Below are 17,615 nucleotides of genomic sequence, written 5' to 3'. Positions count from 1 at the left end.
AACACTGGAGTGGGTTGCCATTTCCTTCTCCAATGCATGAAAGGGAAAAGTGAAAGTGAAGTCACTCAGTCATGTCAGACTCTTTGTGACCCCATGGACTGCAGCCCACCAGGCTCCTCCATCCATGGGATTTTCCGGGCAAGAGTACTGGAGTGGGTGGCCATTGCCTTCTCCAATCTATGTACATACTCTGGAGTAATAGAAGTTAAAAAAAAAAAAAAGTAAAAAAAAAGTTCCATCTATTTTGCATCATAATCAGAAACATGTTGTAAAAGTTTTGTTTCCTGAATCTTAGGATTTTATAATGACCTATCTAAACGACCATTTTTATCTAAAAATGAGGTTATTGCTAAAAAGGAGCTTAAGAATAATGTATTCATAAGCCCAGTGTTATTTATACCTTATTGATGTGAATTTTAGTTCATCTCACTTCAGTTTCAGAGCACCTTCGTTCATGTTAAAACTAGTGTCAGTACACTAGGGATGTTAAGTCCATCCTCATTTCACATTCCCAATGCTAAATAAAATGCAGTTTTAAGAATGAACTATAGCTGATTAATACAGGGTTAATATACAGTATCTTAAAATAGCCAGCTCTTCAATGCACTAGGTTTTTGAGCTGAAGACTGTTCTACTAGCAGTTAAATTACCACTAAATATTGTTTAATAGTACAATTATTTATAAATGTACTTTCACTACTTATACAGATTTAACTATTTTCATGGGATCCTGCTGGCCAGTTAGGTTTGGGAATTGTTAATACCCATATCCAGAGAGTTAAAATTAGGAGGAAAGCCAGTAGCTCTATTCTTCTTCCCATATAAAGCTTGCATTTACATCAAAATCACTGCAGGTGGTGACTGCAGCCATGAAACTAAAAGACGCTTACTCCTTGGAAGCAAAGTTATGACCAACCTAGAGGGCATATTCAAAAGCAGAGACATTACTTTGCCAACAAAGGTCCATCTAGTCAAGGCTATGGTTTTTCCGGTGGTCATGTATGGATGTGAGAGTTGGACTGTGAAGAAGGCTGAGTGCCAAAGGATGCTTTTGAACTGTGGTGTTGAAGACTCTTGAGAGTCCCTTGGACTGCAAGGAGATCCAACCAGTCCATTCTGAAGATCAGCCCTGGGATTTCTTTGGAAGGAATGATGCTAAAGCTGAAACTCCAGTACTTTGGCAACCTCATGCGAAGAGTTGACTCATTGGAAAACACTGACGCTGGGAGGGATTGGGGGCAGGAGGAGAAGGGGACGACAGAGGATGGGATGGCTGGATGGCATCACTGACTCAATGGACGGGAGTCTGAGTGAACTCCAGGGGTTGGTAATGGACAGGGAGGCCTGGCGTGCTGTGATTCGTGGGGTCGCAAAAAGTCGGACACGACTGAGTGACTGAACTGAACTGAATAGTTTCTGATAAAATGTAACAATACTTCATACTAAAATTATTCTGAATATGGAACTTTCAAGGAATTAACTGCACGGTTAACGCTGATAGTAAAGACCCAAAGCAGGTATAGTTTAATGTATTTTAATAGCAAACTTACAGGAACAGCACAGAAGACAGACAACATGAAAAACATGTACTTGCACGTAGGGCAACTCAGTTAGAAAAGTATAGTGAGTGGGTGGAATCTACTGTATGATAAAAATGCTACAAACACCACTTAGTTGCAGTCAATAAGAAATTTACTTGTTTTAAAAAAATCCAAATGCTGGCATTGTCCAGAAAAATTTAACAGGTTTATTTATAATTGTTATAAAGTTGAACTGCTGAAACTTGTTCACTGAAACATTTTGACTTTCATTAATGCTTCATGTCCCCGCATTTATATTAAAAATTCACACACAAATGAAAATGGAAAAACTGCCAATACCTGATTTCTGTCCCCTATTTTCCACTTGCAATCATATACTTAGGTACCTTTTGACCCCATGGAAAAAAAATATCTAACGTTCAGAACTACCAATAACAGGAAGAAGAGAATTTTTTTTTTTTTTTTAAAGAATGAAATGTTTCCCATCATAGTGGATTCTTAAGCACGTTCTCCACGTATGCGGCGTGCTAGCTGGATGTCTTTTGGCATAATTGTTACACGTTTGGCATGGATAGCACACAGGTTGGTGTCTTCAAAAAGGCCAACCAGATAGGCCTCACTTGCCTCCTACAAAAGGAACAGAGAAAAAAAAAATGTTATTATCAACAGTTAAAGATACATCTATATTAGTTAAAAAGATGTTTTTGAGCCCTTTAAAAACCTACTTCAGAAGATGTTGACCACTTACCAAATGCTTAATTTAAAATCTGGGATGAGGCTGAAAGGCAGCTTATTAAAGTGAAAAACTCAAGACTGTAAATCTTTATAAAATACGAAAGTCAAATAATTTCACTACCAAATACTTTACCTTTTCTGTTATATGTGATTTTTAAACAAACTGAAATGTGTCTTGAGTAAAGCAAAAATCAAACTTCAACTCTAACATTTATTCTTATCCTCACAAAGATAAATGGAATTATGTATATCTATTCCAAGTAACACTCTCCCACCTCGGGATGTCCTCCTTTTTCTGAATCTTACTCCCAATTCATTATATCCGTTTGACTACTGGTTTCCATCATATGGGCCTCATCTACCTTTCCTTTAAACACCTCAGAGTTTGAGTACCAGGTCAGTGTCCTACTTATATACAATGATCTATTTTGCCAACATATGCACCCCTACTAACTGTACTTTCCTCTATGCACCCCTATCTGTAATGGCATGTTATCCCCTCAGCATTAACACTGACCCCTCTGTTTTTTCCCATTACATCATAAAGCTTTTGAAGGTATCCTCTTATTCCTACTTTCACTCTAAACTGCTAGCTACATGAATCATTCAATACTTGCAGAGAAGGAAGAAAAAAGGAGAGCTCCTACTTATAATTAACTCTTAAAATTGTTAGTGTTATCTTACAGTTGTCTGAAAAGTTGAAGGATTCCTTGGTCTAGGTTAAAACAACTGCTTACGCATTTTGAAATGAACCAGTCATCAGTCCAACTGTTCTAGTGGATTAGGAACACTAAATGAAAGACATTATTTGGCTTCTCTATAGGCAAGTTATTTCTCTGTTTAAGATATATTTAGGGAAAAAAACCACACATTTTTAGAGTTGCTATTTTTGTCTTAATTAAAAAATTATTTCCATTTTGGAACTCTTTAGGTAATAAGACTAAAAGAGAAATACACAAAATACTTGAGCAATTCAAGCCCCACAATACTTCGTAACACACAAGATATAGATGGGAGGGACCAGATTTGCTTTATAAACACTGACTTTGCTAATAACACTTGAGATTCTACTTTTAAAAGTGCTAACAACTCCTCAAATGGTTTGTACTATTCTGTCTTATGAAAATATTTTACCTTCATTCTTTTTAGCCTCTTCTATAAAAATGTTTCATTCAAATTTTACTGTCCTTACATCTTTCTGCAGTATGTTATCAACAGATAAGTCTTATTTGCTTATCCTTTATGGCCTTCCTCAAGATTATTCCATGAAGGAGAAAGCAAACATTCCTCTCGCCCCTGCTTCCCAGGTGCAGGTAATTTTGAACTCAATTTCCTTGGCACTCACACAGGCCTTGTACACTAGCCATCTTTTAATACCCTTAAAAGATGGGTACTTACTTAATAAAATACTTATTTTATGCTCACAATGCTTAGCCCTTGAAGGAATAGAAGTTCAAGAAGTATTTGCTGGCTTGGTTTTTTATACCTAACCTTAACTTGAAACTTGCATCTTTTCTTTTTTTTTTTCCCTTGGATGTGCCCTGTGGCTTGGGGGACTGTTCTCCAACTAGGAACTGTACTTGGGTCCTTAGCCATGAAAGTGCAGAGTCCTGACTACTGGACTGCCAGGGAATGCCCGAAATTTGCACCTTTTCTACACCAGTAGTTCCCTGTATCTTACCTATTCCATATTAAAAGCAAAAGTCCTTAATATTCACGGATTCATCCTTGGGATATTCTAGAAATGGTAAAAAGTTTAGAAAACATAGCATACTGTAGACCCTACTCTTATGAGTTTCACAGTGCACACTAGATACCAGAACTCAAATTCCTCAAGAAAGAAAACAGTTGTTTCTTTTTTTGGTTTCACCCAGCATGTCTCAGGATTATGCAAATCTAGAAGGCTTCTGCAAAATACAGCAGTATGAACTGCTATATGGACAAGCCAACAAGTCCTGAAATTCAAACACCCATTTAAGAGTGGAAAGGTTTTGGCTCCCCTAGTACTATTCAAATATGATATGCGGCAGCTGGGGCTCTCATTGCTATCTTAGAACCTGCTCTAGATGATATGGGGTTGTGTCTGTCAGCTCTGGGAGAAGAGTCAATACAGGGAATTTGACCATGACCCATGTATTTCTAATTCTATTACCAATGTCCAAAGTTTCCTAAACATTAAGGCTATGATGGGATTTAAAGAGGGACACATTAATTTATAGCCCAATGAACAAAATTTTGAGGTAACAGCAAAAAAATATCTTGTAAATGGAAGGAAATGTTAATTCACAACATTTGAGTATATTCAATATCTGACTGTTCCACCATTTCAAACCACCAAAGTCAACTTTTAACATAAGGTGACCTTAATTCAAACTCTCAGTCGTTCGGGGCAAAAGCTAAATTTTAAGTTAGTTAAGTCTTGATAATCTACGGGAAACCAAGTCTGATTCCTCCACCATCCTCCCTAGACTTACTGCCCCCCATCTCTTTTAGTTGTGTTAGAGAAGTTGTGAACTATGTAACTCTAAAGTCAAAAATGGCTTTCTTCTACCCTATTCACATAAGCAAATTCTCCATCTCTATATCCTTAAGAGAAATGAAAAAATTTCCAATAAAGAGCTACCAATGCCAGAGTACTACAGGCAGCAGAGTTGAACATTTTGCTCAAAACCAATGCAATCACTTACTGACAAGTATAAAACACAAACCTTAATAACAGCACTGACTTTTAAAAAGACAAGTCTTTTAGCCAGACTGTTAAGTAATCAATTTACAAAGCTCTAACACTGACACTTAGGCTTGACAATGTTGGACTTTCAAGTATAATGTGTGTAACTGTAACTACAGAACAAAATTAGCATCTTTAGGTCAACACTTGAGAATATTTCTGTATTTAAAATTAGTGCAGAAAATATGACTAGCATTTGTAATAAATGAAATGGGATCTAGAAATAGTCAAAGATTAAATCAGAAAATAAAGGTCTTAAGTAACAGCACTGGAAGATTTTAGTAGTTTGAAATTTTAGCAATTTCAATTCACTGAGAATTTAATGGATGCCTACTCCTGGAATTCACCAATCAAATGAAGTTCAGACTAACCATAGAAACAGCTCAACCAATTACACTTCAGGATAGAATCCACCTATCAAATCTTCCTCACACATAAAGGAAAAGCTTGGCAACAGCAGCCTTGAAAAATCCTCCAATGGAATGTATGTCGATTCTGGACCCTCCCCTAAAAGAGATTCTGATGCAGGTCTGTGGAGGTGCCTAGTAATCTGCATTTTAAATCACCTCTAACCCCATGCTGACAGAGGTGGCAGTCTTGCCATACTCTGAGTTACAATGATCTGATGAATGCCAAACACACTTAACATTATAGGTTACTTAAGTGACTGATGTTAACTGTACCCACATACCTAATCAAGTATCTTAGGTGTGGGCATCTCAAGTTGTTTAATCTAGCACAAACCACCAGTATTTCAAATACATGTGTGTGCTCAGTCACGTGTGACTCTGTGACCCTTGGTACTATAGCCTGCCAGGCTCCTCAGTCCATGGGATTTTTCAGGCAAAAATACTGGAGTGGGTTGCCATTTCCTCTTCCAGGAGATCTTCCCAACCCAGGTATCAAACCAGAGTCTCCTGCATTGCAGGCGTATTCTTTACCTCTGAGCCACTGGGGAATTCCATTTCAAATACCTAACCACAGCTAAAACTGTATTTCTCAAAGTTCTGACACACTGGCGCTAAGATTAAACTCACTGTTTCCCATTTAAGTGGAAATCCATATATAATCCCCTTAAACAAACTACATGTCTTCAAACTTCTCTCTTTACAAGCCCAGTAACATCTTTTTCTCCCTGTTGTCAATCCAATCCTAACTACCACTCAAGTTTCTTTTAACTTCAATGCATAATTCTTTAATGTTACCTAGTTCTATCCCAGATATTATGTTTTCTCCACTTGCAACTGCCTCTTCAGGTCCAAGAAGCCATTTATTCTAATTTTCCTTTTATATCATTCCCTGTTTGAAACTAATTACCAATACAGACCTTTGGCCCCATGACTTCCTAATATCCAGCAGCAACTGTAAGTCAAACCAGAGGATTTTTTTTTCCTTTAAACACTGCAATGTTTAAAAATTTTAAATCATATCTGTTTGTATAACCTCAAGCAACTTAACCTTTCTGATATCTCAACAGTGAAACATTAAGACCTATCTCACTGGCTGGTGATATACAAGCATTTGTATATGCTTGTATATATACAAATTTAGAGATGTTCTTGGTACAAAGCAGAACCAGCCAACTCTCAGAGCCTTTCCCACCCACCATTTTACCTGCAAAGCACCAATAGCTGCACTCTGGAAGCGCAGATCTGTTTTGAAGTCCTGAGCAATTTCCCGCACCAGACGCTGGAAGGGAAGTTTGCGAATCAGAAGTTCAGTGGACTTCTGATAACGTCTAATTTCACGGAGTGCCACAGTACCAGGCCTTTAAAACAAAACATTAAAGAAATGGTTACCAAATACATAAGAGAACTTAGAAGAGTGGTCATCAGCTTCAAAGAGATGGAGTCACTTTTCAAAAAATAAATCACCTAACTTTCTTCAGCGTTTGTATCAAATTTCACTTATTAATTTATGACCTAAATATTCAAATCTGTTAGAAGTAACACAGTACTTTTAAGACAAAAAAACACGATATTAAAGCAGATTCCCGGCAGGGAGTTTAATAATCACAGTCCCCTTAATTTTCTTCATCTTTAACATAAACATCACCAACTTCTGTTATAATTACAACTTGGGAAGGTACTAGGACACTAAAAAAGAAGTCAAAGTTTTTCAGACTTTTAATTTGACACCACTCTCATTCTTCCCACTGGCACCCCCCATTCTTCTGAAAGATCTACCAGCACAACCCAATGAGCTTCACTTAAAAAAACACACTTACAGTATTTAAGTTCAATTTCCTAGAATACCTTTGACACTGCATATCCCTCATGAATGACTAAACTGATGAACACTCTTTTGTGTTGTATTTTCCATATGGAAATTTTTTCCTTTAAGTAATTTTAAGCAAGAAATTTACCTCAATCCTGACTTAATTTCTTACACTTTTACTTTAGGCTAATCATTTGCAGAGGGTAAATACAGACAACTTCTGCCCTCTAATGGCAGATGCACTCAATAACACTGCTCAGGGTAGTTCAAAACTAAATATGCCAATAGAAGGAAAAACCAATCCAAGTAAACGAAGAACTTATGTATAACACAATGTCCCCATCTTGATTATTTTACCAGATGCCAGAGTAGCCTCAAAAATGTATTTAAAAAACAACACTTTTCTATTTAAAACGTATGTATTACACCTAACAGCTAAGTAAAAATGTTAGTCTATCCTATTAACGTTATTAGAGATACAACGTCTTCTTTGGGCTATGGGCACGATTAGATTCAAAATTAAACATATTCCCAATAAAACCTAACACTATAAATTATATACACATTTTAAAGTAGTAAATATTTAACAAAGGGAAAAACAGATTCTCTAAAGGAGAAAGTATGCTTATACATCTTTTTATTAGATTATATAAATACTTCGAGAGATAAGACTTTCTTTCATTTTTCCTCTTTTAAAATACCTGTAACGATGAGGTTTCTTCACCCCTCCAGTAGAGGGCGCACTCTTGCGAGCGGCTTTTGTAGCGAGTTGCTTCCTCGGTGCTTTACCACCGGTCGATTTGCGGGCAGTCTGCTTTGTACGAGCCATGGTATAGAGACCTCCTTACTTACCTACCAGCATCGGAAAAAAACAAAAATCACCATATGCAACTACCACACACACAAGTTTTCCTGCCACTACCCCCCCAATCTGGAAATTATGATTAGTATTAAAAAAAAAAAAAAGTCCATAATGTTATGTAATTTGAAAGGGTGCAGATTACATCTACCACCCAAATATGACTTTTTGAAACAAACTGTAGTACTAGAAAATTGTTAGCCTTAACACCAGTCATCTCTCAAAATGCGCAATCTGAGCGATAAACGGCAAATCAAAAAGACCCCCCAACAGCCTTCGCTTCCATTTCTTTAAATAAACTGGAAATTAGAAATGTCTGTAAACATTCCATCCACGAACAAGTCAAAAGAACTAAGCCACACACCACAGAAAGGTCGAGTCAAATTACAGCAAAAAAGGTTTTAGTCACCCCCCCCCGCCGCCCCCCCTTTACGTCTGGCAGTTGATAGATTGCTGTAAATATCTGAAAACATTCCTGGTTTTGCATCTCTACAGTTCTGTTGACAAAAAGGCGTCTCAAAAAACAAGGGGAACAACAGCTACCAACAGCGAGCATTCTACAAAGCACCGCCCTCGAGTCCAGTCCTCAGAGGATTCGCAATGAAATAATAAAAAAAAAATTGCCCCGCACCCAGGCTTTAATTAACGCACTAGACTGGCCGACTGGTCCACCTCAAGCACCGCATAAACTTTTGGTTTCGCCTCCTCCGGCCCCTCAACACAGGGTCCCCCAGCCTGCCCGCCTCGCTCCTAGCGTCTCGCGCAGGCACAAACTCGGCTCCCAGACCAGAACAAAATGGAAACAATCGCAAAACGTATCCGATTCCTTTCCAAAGAGACAAAACACCAAATCGCTCGAAAATACTCCATCCCCTGCCACGTGCCGCCCTCCAAAATGCAAAAGTTTTTTTTGCATTTCAAATGCATCAAGTTTCCGCTTCTCTAAAAAGGAGAAAAAAATGTTTCTCTTTAAAATTTTTTCCTCCTTTTTTGAAATGGGGAAGAGAGAAACGGGGGAAAAAATATGGTCGGTGACCAGAGAAGAGAGACAAGATGGTGAAGCTTAGCAACAACTGTGGGGAGGCAGCAAAAAGCGAGTTACCCCAGGGTGGGAAGCAGCGGCGATTTCCACCCTTTTCCCGCCCGAAAACTGGGGTCCGGGGTCCGGGGTCGGTAGTTAAGAGGCCCGCGCGGGTCGTGGTGAAGGTCTGGGGTCCCGGGAAGGGGCGGCGGGCGGGATTTCACCGAAGAAAAAGGAGCTAGGGGCGCGGGGAGGGAGAGCAGGCTCGGCGACGCGGCGGTTGCTGCTGTTGGGCTGAGGCGACGAGAGACTCGGGAGCCGCCGGAGCCGCCGCTGCCTGAGGGGAGAGGAAAACTCGCTCCTCACCTCCATTTCTGGGCCAAAAAGTTTTGGGGCCAAGCCGGAGGGACCCTGGGTCCCCTCCCGGCACCGCCGGGGCCCGGCCCGGGGCTGACGGCAAGCGGGGCTCGGTTCCGGGGAAGCGGGCAGACGGGGAAACTTACCCCCCTTCTCCTTCGGCTGGAGCTCGGCGAGCTAGAGGCGGCGCTGGCGTTGGAGAGCGACGGCGGCGCGGCGGCGGCTGCGAACACAATTGAAAGATGGCTGACACCGAGGCTATCCCCCAACACAAGCCGCCCCGCCCCCGCGCCGCGCGCCAACCAATCACACACAATGGAGGGAAGGCTCGGCCCCGCCCCCGCCCCCTCGCTCGCGCCCCGCCTCCCCCCTCCCCCCGCGCGCCCGTTCGCTGGCGCGCGCTCGCCCCTCCCCCGCGCGCCGCCCGCTCCCTCCTCCCGGCTGCCTCGCGCAGTGTGTGTACAAACACAAAAGACACGCTGAAGGGCCGCCGGCTCCCGCCGAGACGGCCGCCCGCCCACCCCCGTTTTAACTCCAGCTCCCCGGCCCCGCACTCCCACCCAGCTCCGTGCGCACACGTCATGGAACTCAGGAAGCTCGGGTTTGGGGCGCCGAGGGGGAAGTTGGGGGGAGGGGCGGGCGGGAGGAGGCGCGGCGGGTGAACGCCCGGCCTGCGGGCGTCTCGGGCAGCGGCGGGGAGGGTGAGGGAGGGGGCGCCCCGCTCCGGCGCGCGTCCCCGAGGCGCCCCGGACGGCGGGGGGCGGGGAGGAGGACACCGCCGGCCCAGTCTCCGAGCCCCAGTTGCAAACACTACCCGACAGGAAGCTTGCAAATAGAAACCTTGCACCCCGCGCCTACATTCGGTTGGGGCTGCTCTAGCACTGGCAGGGCTGCCGGCGGCCGTTTCCCTCCTTTCGCTACGGGCCAGGTGCGGCCGGGCAGCCCGCAGACAACTTTATTCACTCAAGACACCGGCTCGGGCCGTGGCGGTCTCGCGGTGCAGGTTGCGGGCTGCAGGCGGTCCGCGAGAACTCTGCCACCTGGGACGCCTGGCTCCTCGCAGGTGGCATCTCCAGGCCGACGGAGACGGCCAGGGACGGGGCTCGCCTTCTTCCTGGGTCGGGATGCCTGATGCAAGATGGCTGTATTTTGTAAGCTTCTAAAACAATATATGGAATACACAGCTAACTGCCCGAGGGCCTGAATACCAGCCTTGGCAGCTGTTCTACCAGCCAGTTCGGCTTTTTAACCATTTCAGTTTTAGGTAGAATTGCCAAATGCTGTATAGTCAAATGTCAGCAGCTTCTGAATAGTTTGGATGCGGCGGTAAGTGGCATAAGTAAGGAAAACGTCTTTGGGGATCATCACATTTATCCATTTTCCAATTCTCAGTAGCATAGGAAACAGATTTCAGGTTCAAGTTACCCACGTTGTCATTTCATTGGCCTTAGAATATATGCACCGTCCCTAGATGGCTTTGACAACACTTGAAACTACGTGCTAAGGTTTTCAATAGAAGTGTCGTGCAGACATCCCATAGGATAGTGAAGGAGATAAATTTCATAGATGGAGAGCATAACTACTATTGATACTCTGAAGCTCTTATAAGGCATCTTAGTCATAAACATTACCCTGAAATCAGATATGAGAGAGGGAATAGATTTGTCCAAGGTCACTTAAGTGAAGAACAGACACAGGAGAAACAAACAAACAAAATCCAGTCCTCCTGTTTCATTATTATTTAATGAATGTTAAGTGTCTGTGGTTGCTGTGCAGAACACATGCAATTTGCAAGCCTGTCCTAATAGCACATATGCAAAAAAACTTAGGCTGAGCTGCCAGCGAAGAGTTCCTATAATTTGCGCCAAGAAAAGGGTTTTTTTTTGTTTGTTTTTTGTTTTGAGGAAACCAAAATATTTGTTGGCTTTTTCCCAGGAAGGCTGATACACATCAATTAAATTAATCATCTCTTCAAAAAATATTGAATGACATATATAATGTTCTTTTTATCTGCTAGATTTTTCCGTAGCTTCCATTTTTTTACATAAAAATATTTCTGAGGGCCGGGAAAACTTTTAGATGACATAATTCTAATCTTGGACTATCTGAACCTACTTAGCTGTCCATCTGTAAAATGGAAGTGATATTTATGTGTGAAGATAGGCCACAAGTTTTTTCTAGTTGTAGGATCAAGTATGTTTCGCAGTTGGGTAGGTGTCTGGTTGGGCTTCCCAGATGGCTCAGTGATAAAGAATCCGCCTGCTAATGTAGGCGATGCAGGTTCAATGCCTGGGTGGAGGAGATCCCTGAAGAAGAGAATGGCTACCCACTCCAGTATTCTTGCCTGAAGAATTCTATGGACAGAGGAGCTTGCTGGGCTACAGTCCACGGGATCACAGAGTCAGACACGACTGAGCAACACTACTATGTCCATTAAATCTCTTATCATCTATGATTCTCTCTAGTTGCACTTTGTTGAAAAGTATGTCTTGAGGCTTTGGATCCCAGTCCTCTTTCCTTAATTGTCCCTCCTTCAGTCTTGCCCAGTAAATGGCATTATGATTTACTTAATTGTTCAGACCAAAATTCCTCTGAAAAACTTATCAGAATGACCTGCTCCTCTCCTCTTGCCTGTCCCCTCAGTCACTTTCTATATGACCTTTCTCTTTCCACTCTTGCACCTCTGTATTCCATTCTCTACATTGCATGCAGAGATTAGATTTATAGAATGTAAATTGGATTAAGTCACACCCTTCCATAAATCTATTTGGAGGCCTCCCACTGCTCTTGGTTAAAATGCAGGGCCTGGCATCACCCCTGCCCTCCCTAGTGACATTCTGCTGCAACCCAACTACCTTATCTTTCAAGTCTTCTCTCTTGAGGGTCATTATACTGTTTTGCAGGTTAAATGCTCTCCCCAAGGTTTACACAGGAGTCCAAGTGGCTCAGTGGTAAAAGAATGCACCTGCCAATGCAGGAGATGCAGGAGACCCTGGTTCAATCCCTGGGAGGAGGAAATGGCAACCTGTTCCACTGTTCTTGCCTGGAAAATTCCATGGATAGAGGAGCCAGGCAGGGTCGCAAAGAGTCGGACACAACCAAGTGACTGAGCACTTACGCATAAGGTTTACACAGAGCTGGCTCCTTCATCTTCTAAGGCAACATTTTGCACTTTCCCATATCTCTTAGAAAAAGATCCTTTTTATAAGGTCCACAGAAGAAAACTGAAGGGGATTTGGAGCCATTCATATGGAACTTGATTAAAACTTTTATTATATGTTTTTATATTACATAATCATATAAGAGAAAATAATTGCATTTTAAAGAAAATCAATATCAAACTTATGTAAAACTCTCAAATAAAATGTTTTCAAAGTTTTTAACAAGAAATGTTGAGGTTTTAAACTTGAAATGACCACATACTATTCCTGATCAAGACTTTAGAATGAAGATCTCTTCAGATTCTTGATGTTCTTATCATTGAAAAACGTTAAAATATAATTTTCAGTTATTTAAAAAAGTGTAACAGTTGGAGTTATGTATTTAAAATTCTTCCCTTTCTTTCATTGACAAGTGTAGTCTTGGAATTTCTTGTGAATGGATTTTGAATCCAGCTAAGCTTTTTGAAAATCAAGTATTTTTAAATTATACCTCCAGTTTTCAAAATACACATGTGTTGCTAAGCAGTCATCCTGTAGGTGCCTTGGTCACCACAAAAAAGTCTAAAATAGCAAGAAATACCTGGTAGGAGGACAGAAATTCAAATCTGCAGCAGCAGCTCTATTCAGCTTCCTTGTCCTCAACTCTGGTTGCATTTTGGGCCACACCAGTACTCCTTGGGCACTTGGCACAGTAGTCCTGAGGTTCCTGGTCCATGATGCTCCCTGCCTTGTGGGACTAAAGCCGGGGTCTGGAGTCTAGAGCACCTCTTGGACTGTGCTCAACACATCCTATGGAGCATTGAGTGGTTCTCATTTATCTGCTTATCTGCTCACCTCTGTGCCAACCGAGGGGCACAAATCAGACTCAGACCGATCAGGTTGCCCTTCAAGGAGCCTCAGAAGAGGCTGCTCGAAAGAGCTCTGGGGTGTAGGACCGAGAGGACCTATTTCCTGGCACTTCCATAGCCCAGAGTGACGGCCCCTGGATGGCTCTGAGGTCTCAGTTCCAATGTCACCCCTCAGCCACACTGAGTCCCTGTCTTCCTTCCCCTAACCCTCATATTATACTTGGTCACATTTCCATGCTTATTGCTTTCACAGCAATTCTCACAAGCTGATGTTTTGATTCTTTTAGTGATTAGTGGTCTCAGCTAGACTGTAAACTTAGTGAGAGCAGGAGCCTTGATATTTTAAACACTGTTCTGTCTGCATCAACCTGTATAGTACCCAGCCCACACCAAACACTTAATAAATATTTGATGGATAAGTAAAAGGTGACCGTATTTTTGTGGAGTTTTATATTATAAATGTATTTTGTTTATAGGATATTCACATCTGAAAACACATATCTCTGAGTTAATGAGGGGCTTCTCTGGTGATTCGGTGGTTAAGAATCTGCCTGCCAATGCTGGACATACATGTTCAATCCCTGATCCGGGAAGATCCCACATGCTGCAGAGCAGTTAAGCCTGTGGGCCACAACTACTGAACCTGCGCCCTAGAGCTTGTGCTCTGCAACAGAAGAAACCACCACCGTGAGAAGCCCACACACAACACAGAGTAGCCCCTGCTTGTGGCAGCTAGAGAAAAGTCCTCGAAGTGCAAAGACCCAGCACAGCCAAAAATAAGAATGAGCTATGACATCTTTTTCAGTATTCTCATCAGTTTAATGAGAAGGCAATGGCAACCCACTCCAGTACTCTTGCCTGGTAAATCCCATAGATGGAGGAGCCTGGTAGGCTGCAGTCCATGGGATCGCGAAGAGTGGGACACAACTGAGCGACTTCGCTTTCACTTTTCATTTTCATGCATTGGAGAAGGAAATGGCAACCCACTCCAGTGTTCTTACTTGGAAAATCCCAGGGACGGCGGAGCCTGGTGGGCTGCTGTCTATGGGGTCACACAGAGTTGGACATGACTGAATCGACTTAGCAGCAGCAGCAGCAGTTTAAGAAAGATAAATATTTTTCTCGTGATGAGATTGTAAGGATGAAAACTGCCCATTTGACCGGGGCTAACTGTCACTATTAATGTTTTATAAGTTTTGAACACTCATTAAGTGACCAATGGCATCTATTATCGTTATTCCCTGCTCATCAAGCAGCCTTGGGCTTGCAGTTGGGGTCTCTGTGTATATCCCCAGTATCCAGGAGATTGTCACATCTCTTTGTAAATGAATGGGTGTCCCAGTTCTACATCTGTCTTGGTGAGTGAGTTAGTGTAGGTCTCCCCTGAAGGAGAGCCAAGAAATTAAGTGGTTTTTGAGAGTGCAAGGCCCAAAGCCATGCCTTTGAGCCATAGTGAATTCATACATGTATGTGGCACCTGGGGAAGCTTCTTGGACATTAAACAGCCTTTGAGACACTCCCCAACCCTTCCTTCAAACTTCAACATTCTGATACAATGATCTTGACACTTGCTAAATATTAAAAAACAGGCAAAAAATTTCATAAAAAAATCCTTTAAAAAAGGATTCTCTCTTTTAAACAAACAAACAAACAAAATATTCCCTTTTCTCCAAGAACTGGATTAATTGACCAAGTTCAAGAAAAGACAGTTTCAAAAAGTAATACCTTCTCCTCTGGAGAAAAGAGGAGTTATGCTTCCTTTGGTAGACTGAGAATATTCTACCGTACAGAGCTGCTGCTGCTGCTAAGTCACTTCAGTCGTGTCCGACTCTGTGCGACCCCATAGACAGCAGCCCACCAGGCTCCGCCGTTCCTGGGATTCTCCAGGCAAGAACACTGGAGTGGGTTGCCATTTCCTTCTCCAATACATGAAAATGAAAAGTGAAAGTGAAGTCGCTTAGTTGTGTCCAACTCTTCACGACCCCGTGGACTGCAGCCTACCAGGCTCCTCCGTCTATGGGATTTACCAGGCAAGAGTACTGGAGTGGGGTGCCATTGCCTTCTCCACTGTACAGCTAGCCTGTCATAAGGACAAGGACTTGAGTTACCAGGGAGCCGGGAACTGCCTTGTATGGTTTTTTAATGACCCAAGCAATGGTGTTTCCCTTTTCTAGTATAAAAGGAATGAAGTAAATTCTTTCTTCTATAACCCCCTTTATCAAATACTTATAATACCTCAAATACCAGATAGGTTAACTTAGCCCTATTAAGAATTTTTCTTTTTAATTATGTTTTTCACAATTAAGAATTAAATTGTAAAACATGTTATCAAACTAAGTACGAAGGCTTTACCTAGAAATGAAAATTTCTAAAATCCCCTAAAAATCCATAGACTCCCCTATATTCTCAGATGGATTGTTTGCCCCCTAGGTTGGAATGAGAGGGCTTGGGGCTCATATGGTTCCCTGCTGAAATAGTTAGCTTCCCTAGGGCCACCTCTGACACTGATATCCATTCACAGCAAGACACATCTTGGACATACTCCCCAGGCCTCATAGAAGGAGCTCTCTGTACCCCTATTAATCCTCAAACAGTGTGGCTGAGTTCACCAGATAAAATGGTGCCTGGGATGTATATATCCAAGGATGAATTTATACTAATAAATGTTTTGTTGAAATTTTGTTGTTTACCTGACATTCAAATTTACCCTGGCATCCTATATTTTTATTTTTTAAGCTTAGCAACCCTTCCACCTACTAAGGGGCTGTTTCTTTCAACTCTCCGTGACCCCAGCTCCCCACTGCTCAAAACTCTCTGAGCCTCTTTAGCAGCCAAGCCTGGGCCTAGAGGACTGGTGTTCACCTTGCATTTTTTACCACTTCTGTCCTTCCCTTTCTAGAAAGCAAACTGCTCCATAGGAGATCTCCACACTCAAGGGGTTTTCAGGCCTTCTCAGGTCTCTTTTGGAAACTTTAGACCCATCCACGGTCATGGCAAAGTGCCATAATAGCTGACATTATTACTCTGTTCTCCTTCCTAAATATTTTGCCAAGAAACTACCCCAGTTTGGGGCCCTTGCCACAGCGTACCAGTGCTGTAAGGTTGACAGTGCTATCTGAATTCTATTCCCATTTAGTCCTTCCTCCAGCAGAACCCACCCAATGATGACACCCAAGCATAGTCAGACCAAAGGAAACCAAGTGGGAAGGGAGGGAAATCTGTAGTCAAACAAGACTGAGTGTGAATCCTAGCCCTTCCACTTATCACCAACTGAGTGTTAACCTCTCTGGATCTTAGTTCCTCATCTGTAAAATGGACAGAATTACCTTAAAGTATAATAATAATCCTATCTTGCCAGGTCACCATAAGGATTAGAAAGAATAAATACAGAGCACCTGATATAGAGTATGGGCTCCATGAATGATCCATTGTGTCAAACCTGTCTTACTGCTTCCCATAGCTATGATATTCTATGTATCATTGCAATGTAAAGTAGCTGTATGGGACTTACCTGGTGGCTCAGTGGTTAAGAATCTGCCTGCCAGTGCAGGACACACGGGTTCCATCCCTGATCCAGGAGGATCTCACAGGCCAAGGAGTAACTAAGCCTGTGTGCCACAACTACTGAGCCTGTATTCTAGAGCCCGTGCTGTGCAACAAAAGAAGCCACCACCACGAGAAGCCCATGAACCACAACACAGAGTAACCTCTGCTTGCAGCAACTAGAGAAAGCCTGTGCGCAGCAATGAAGACTCAGTGAAGCCAAAAAATAATTTTTTTTAAAAAGTATACTTAATTTAAAAAAATTAAGTGGCTATATTAATAGTTCTCAAACACATGGGCAAATTGTGACCTTTTCAGAAGCATGAAGATCCTGGTTATCTTTAGAGAATTTGTCATGCTTTATTTGGCTTCAGGCCCCTGCTAGGTAGCTAGTCAGTGTCCCCCAGGACATAGCATGGGCCCAGTACTTCTAAATAAGGTTTAGGAAGAAGCTTAATTAAGCAATCGCCACATTATTGGAAGCCCCACAATGTCTTCCAATCTCTGAGGTAGACCAGTAGTTGCAGAATCTGAAGGAAGATCTTTCCATGCTGGGTCCATAGAAGTGTTAACATCCCAGACAGAGAGAGACCAACAGAGAGGGA

At 42.2% G+C, this 17,615-nt stretch overlaps 1 protein-coding gene across 1 annotated transcript; it reads right to left on the bottom strand.

Annotated features, from left to right (window-relative positions):
• Positions 1-1,518: 1,518 nt before the first annotated feature.
• LOC113906459 (histone H3.3) lies at positions 1,519-9,733 on the bottom strand. The gene is made up of 4 exons (XM_027564611.1): positions 9,605-9,733; positions 7,923-8,073; positions 6,619-6,772; positions 1,519-2,168 (listed from the first exon to the last, which is right to left on the bottom strand). The coding sequence occupies exons 2-4, from the start codon at positions 8,048-8,050 to the stop codon at positions 2,040-2,042; spliced, it is 411 nt and encodes a 136-aa protein (XP_027420412.1). The 5' UTR covers positions 8,051-8,073; positions 9,605-9,733; the 3' UTR covers positions 1,519-2,039.
• Positions 9,734-17,615: the final 7,882 nt, after the last annotated feature.

The sequence above is a fragment of the Bos indicus x Bos taurus genome, chromosome 16 (assembly GCF_003369695.1).
Source record: "Bos indicus x Bos taurus breed Angus x Brahman F1 hybrid chromosome 16, Bos_hybrid_MaternalHap_v2.0, whole genome shotgun sequence".
Lineage (NCBI taxonomy): Eukaryota > Metazoa > Chordata > Mammalia > Artiodactyla > Bovidae > Bos > Bos indicus x Bos taurus.
Note: the sequence above shows the minus strand (reverse complement) of the source record. Positions and strands in the feature narration are given on the sequence as shown.

What these genes read in the sequence shown, in the direction of transcription:
- LOC113906459 (XM_027564611.1), bottom strand. Translation starts at nt 8,050, where the DNA reads ATGGCTCGTACAAAGCAGACTGCCCGCAAATCGACCGGTGGTAAAGCA. An exon ending in AAGAAACCTCATCGTTACAG is followed by an intron (nt 6,773 to 7,922) that starts GTATTTTAAAAG and finishes TTTGTTTTAAAG; the next exon opens with GCCTGGTACTGTGGCACTCC. An exon ending in CAGCTATTGGTGCTTTGCAG is followed by an intron (nt 2,169 to 6,618) that starts GTAAAATGGTGG and finishes TTCCTTTTGTAG; the next exon opens with GAGGCAAGTGAGGCCTATCT.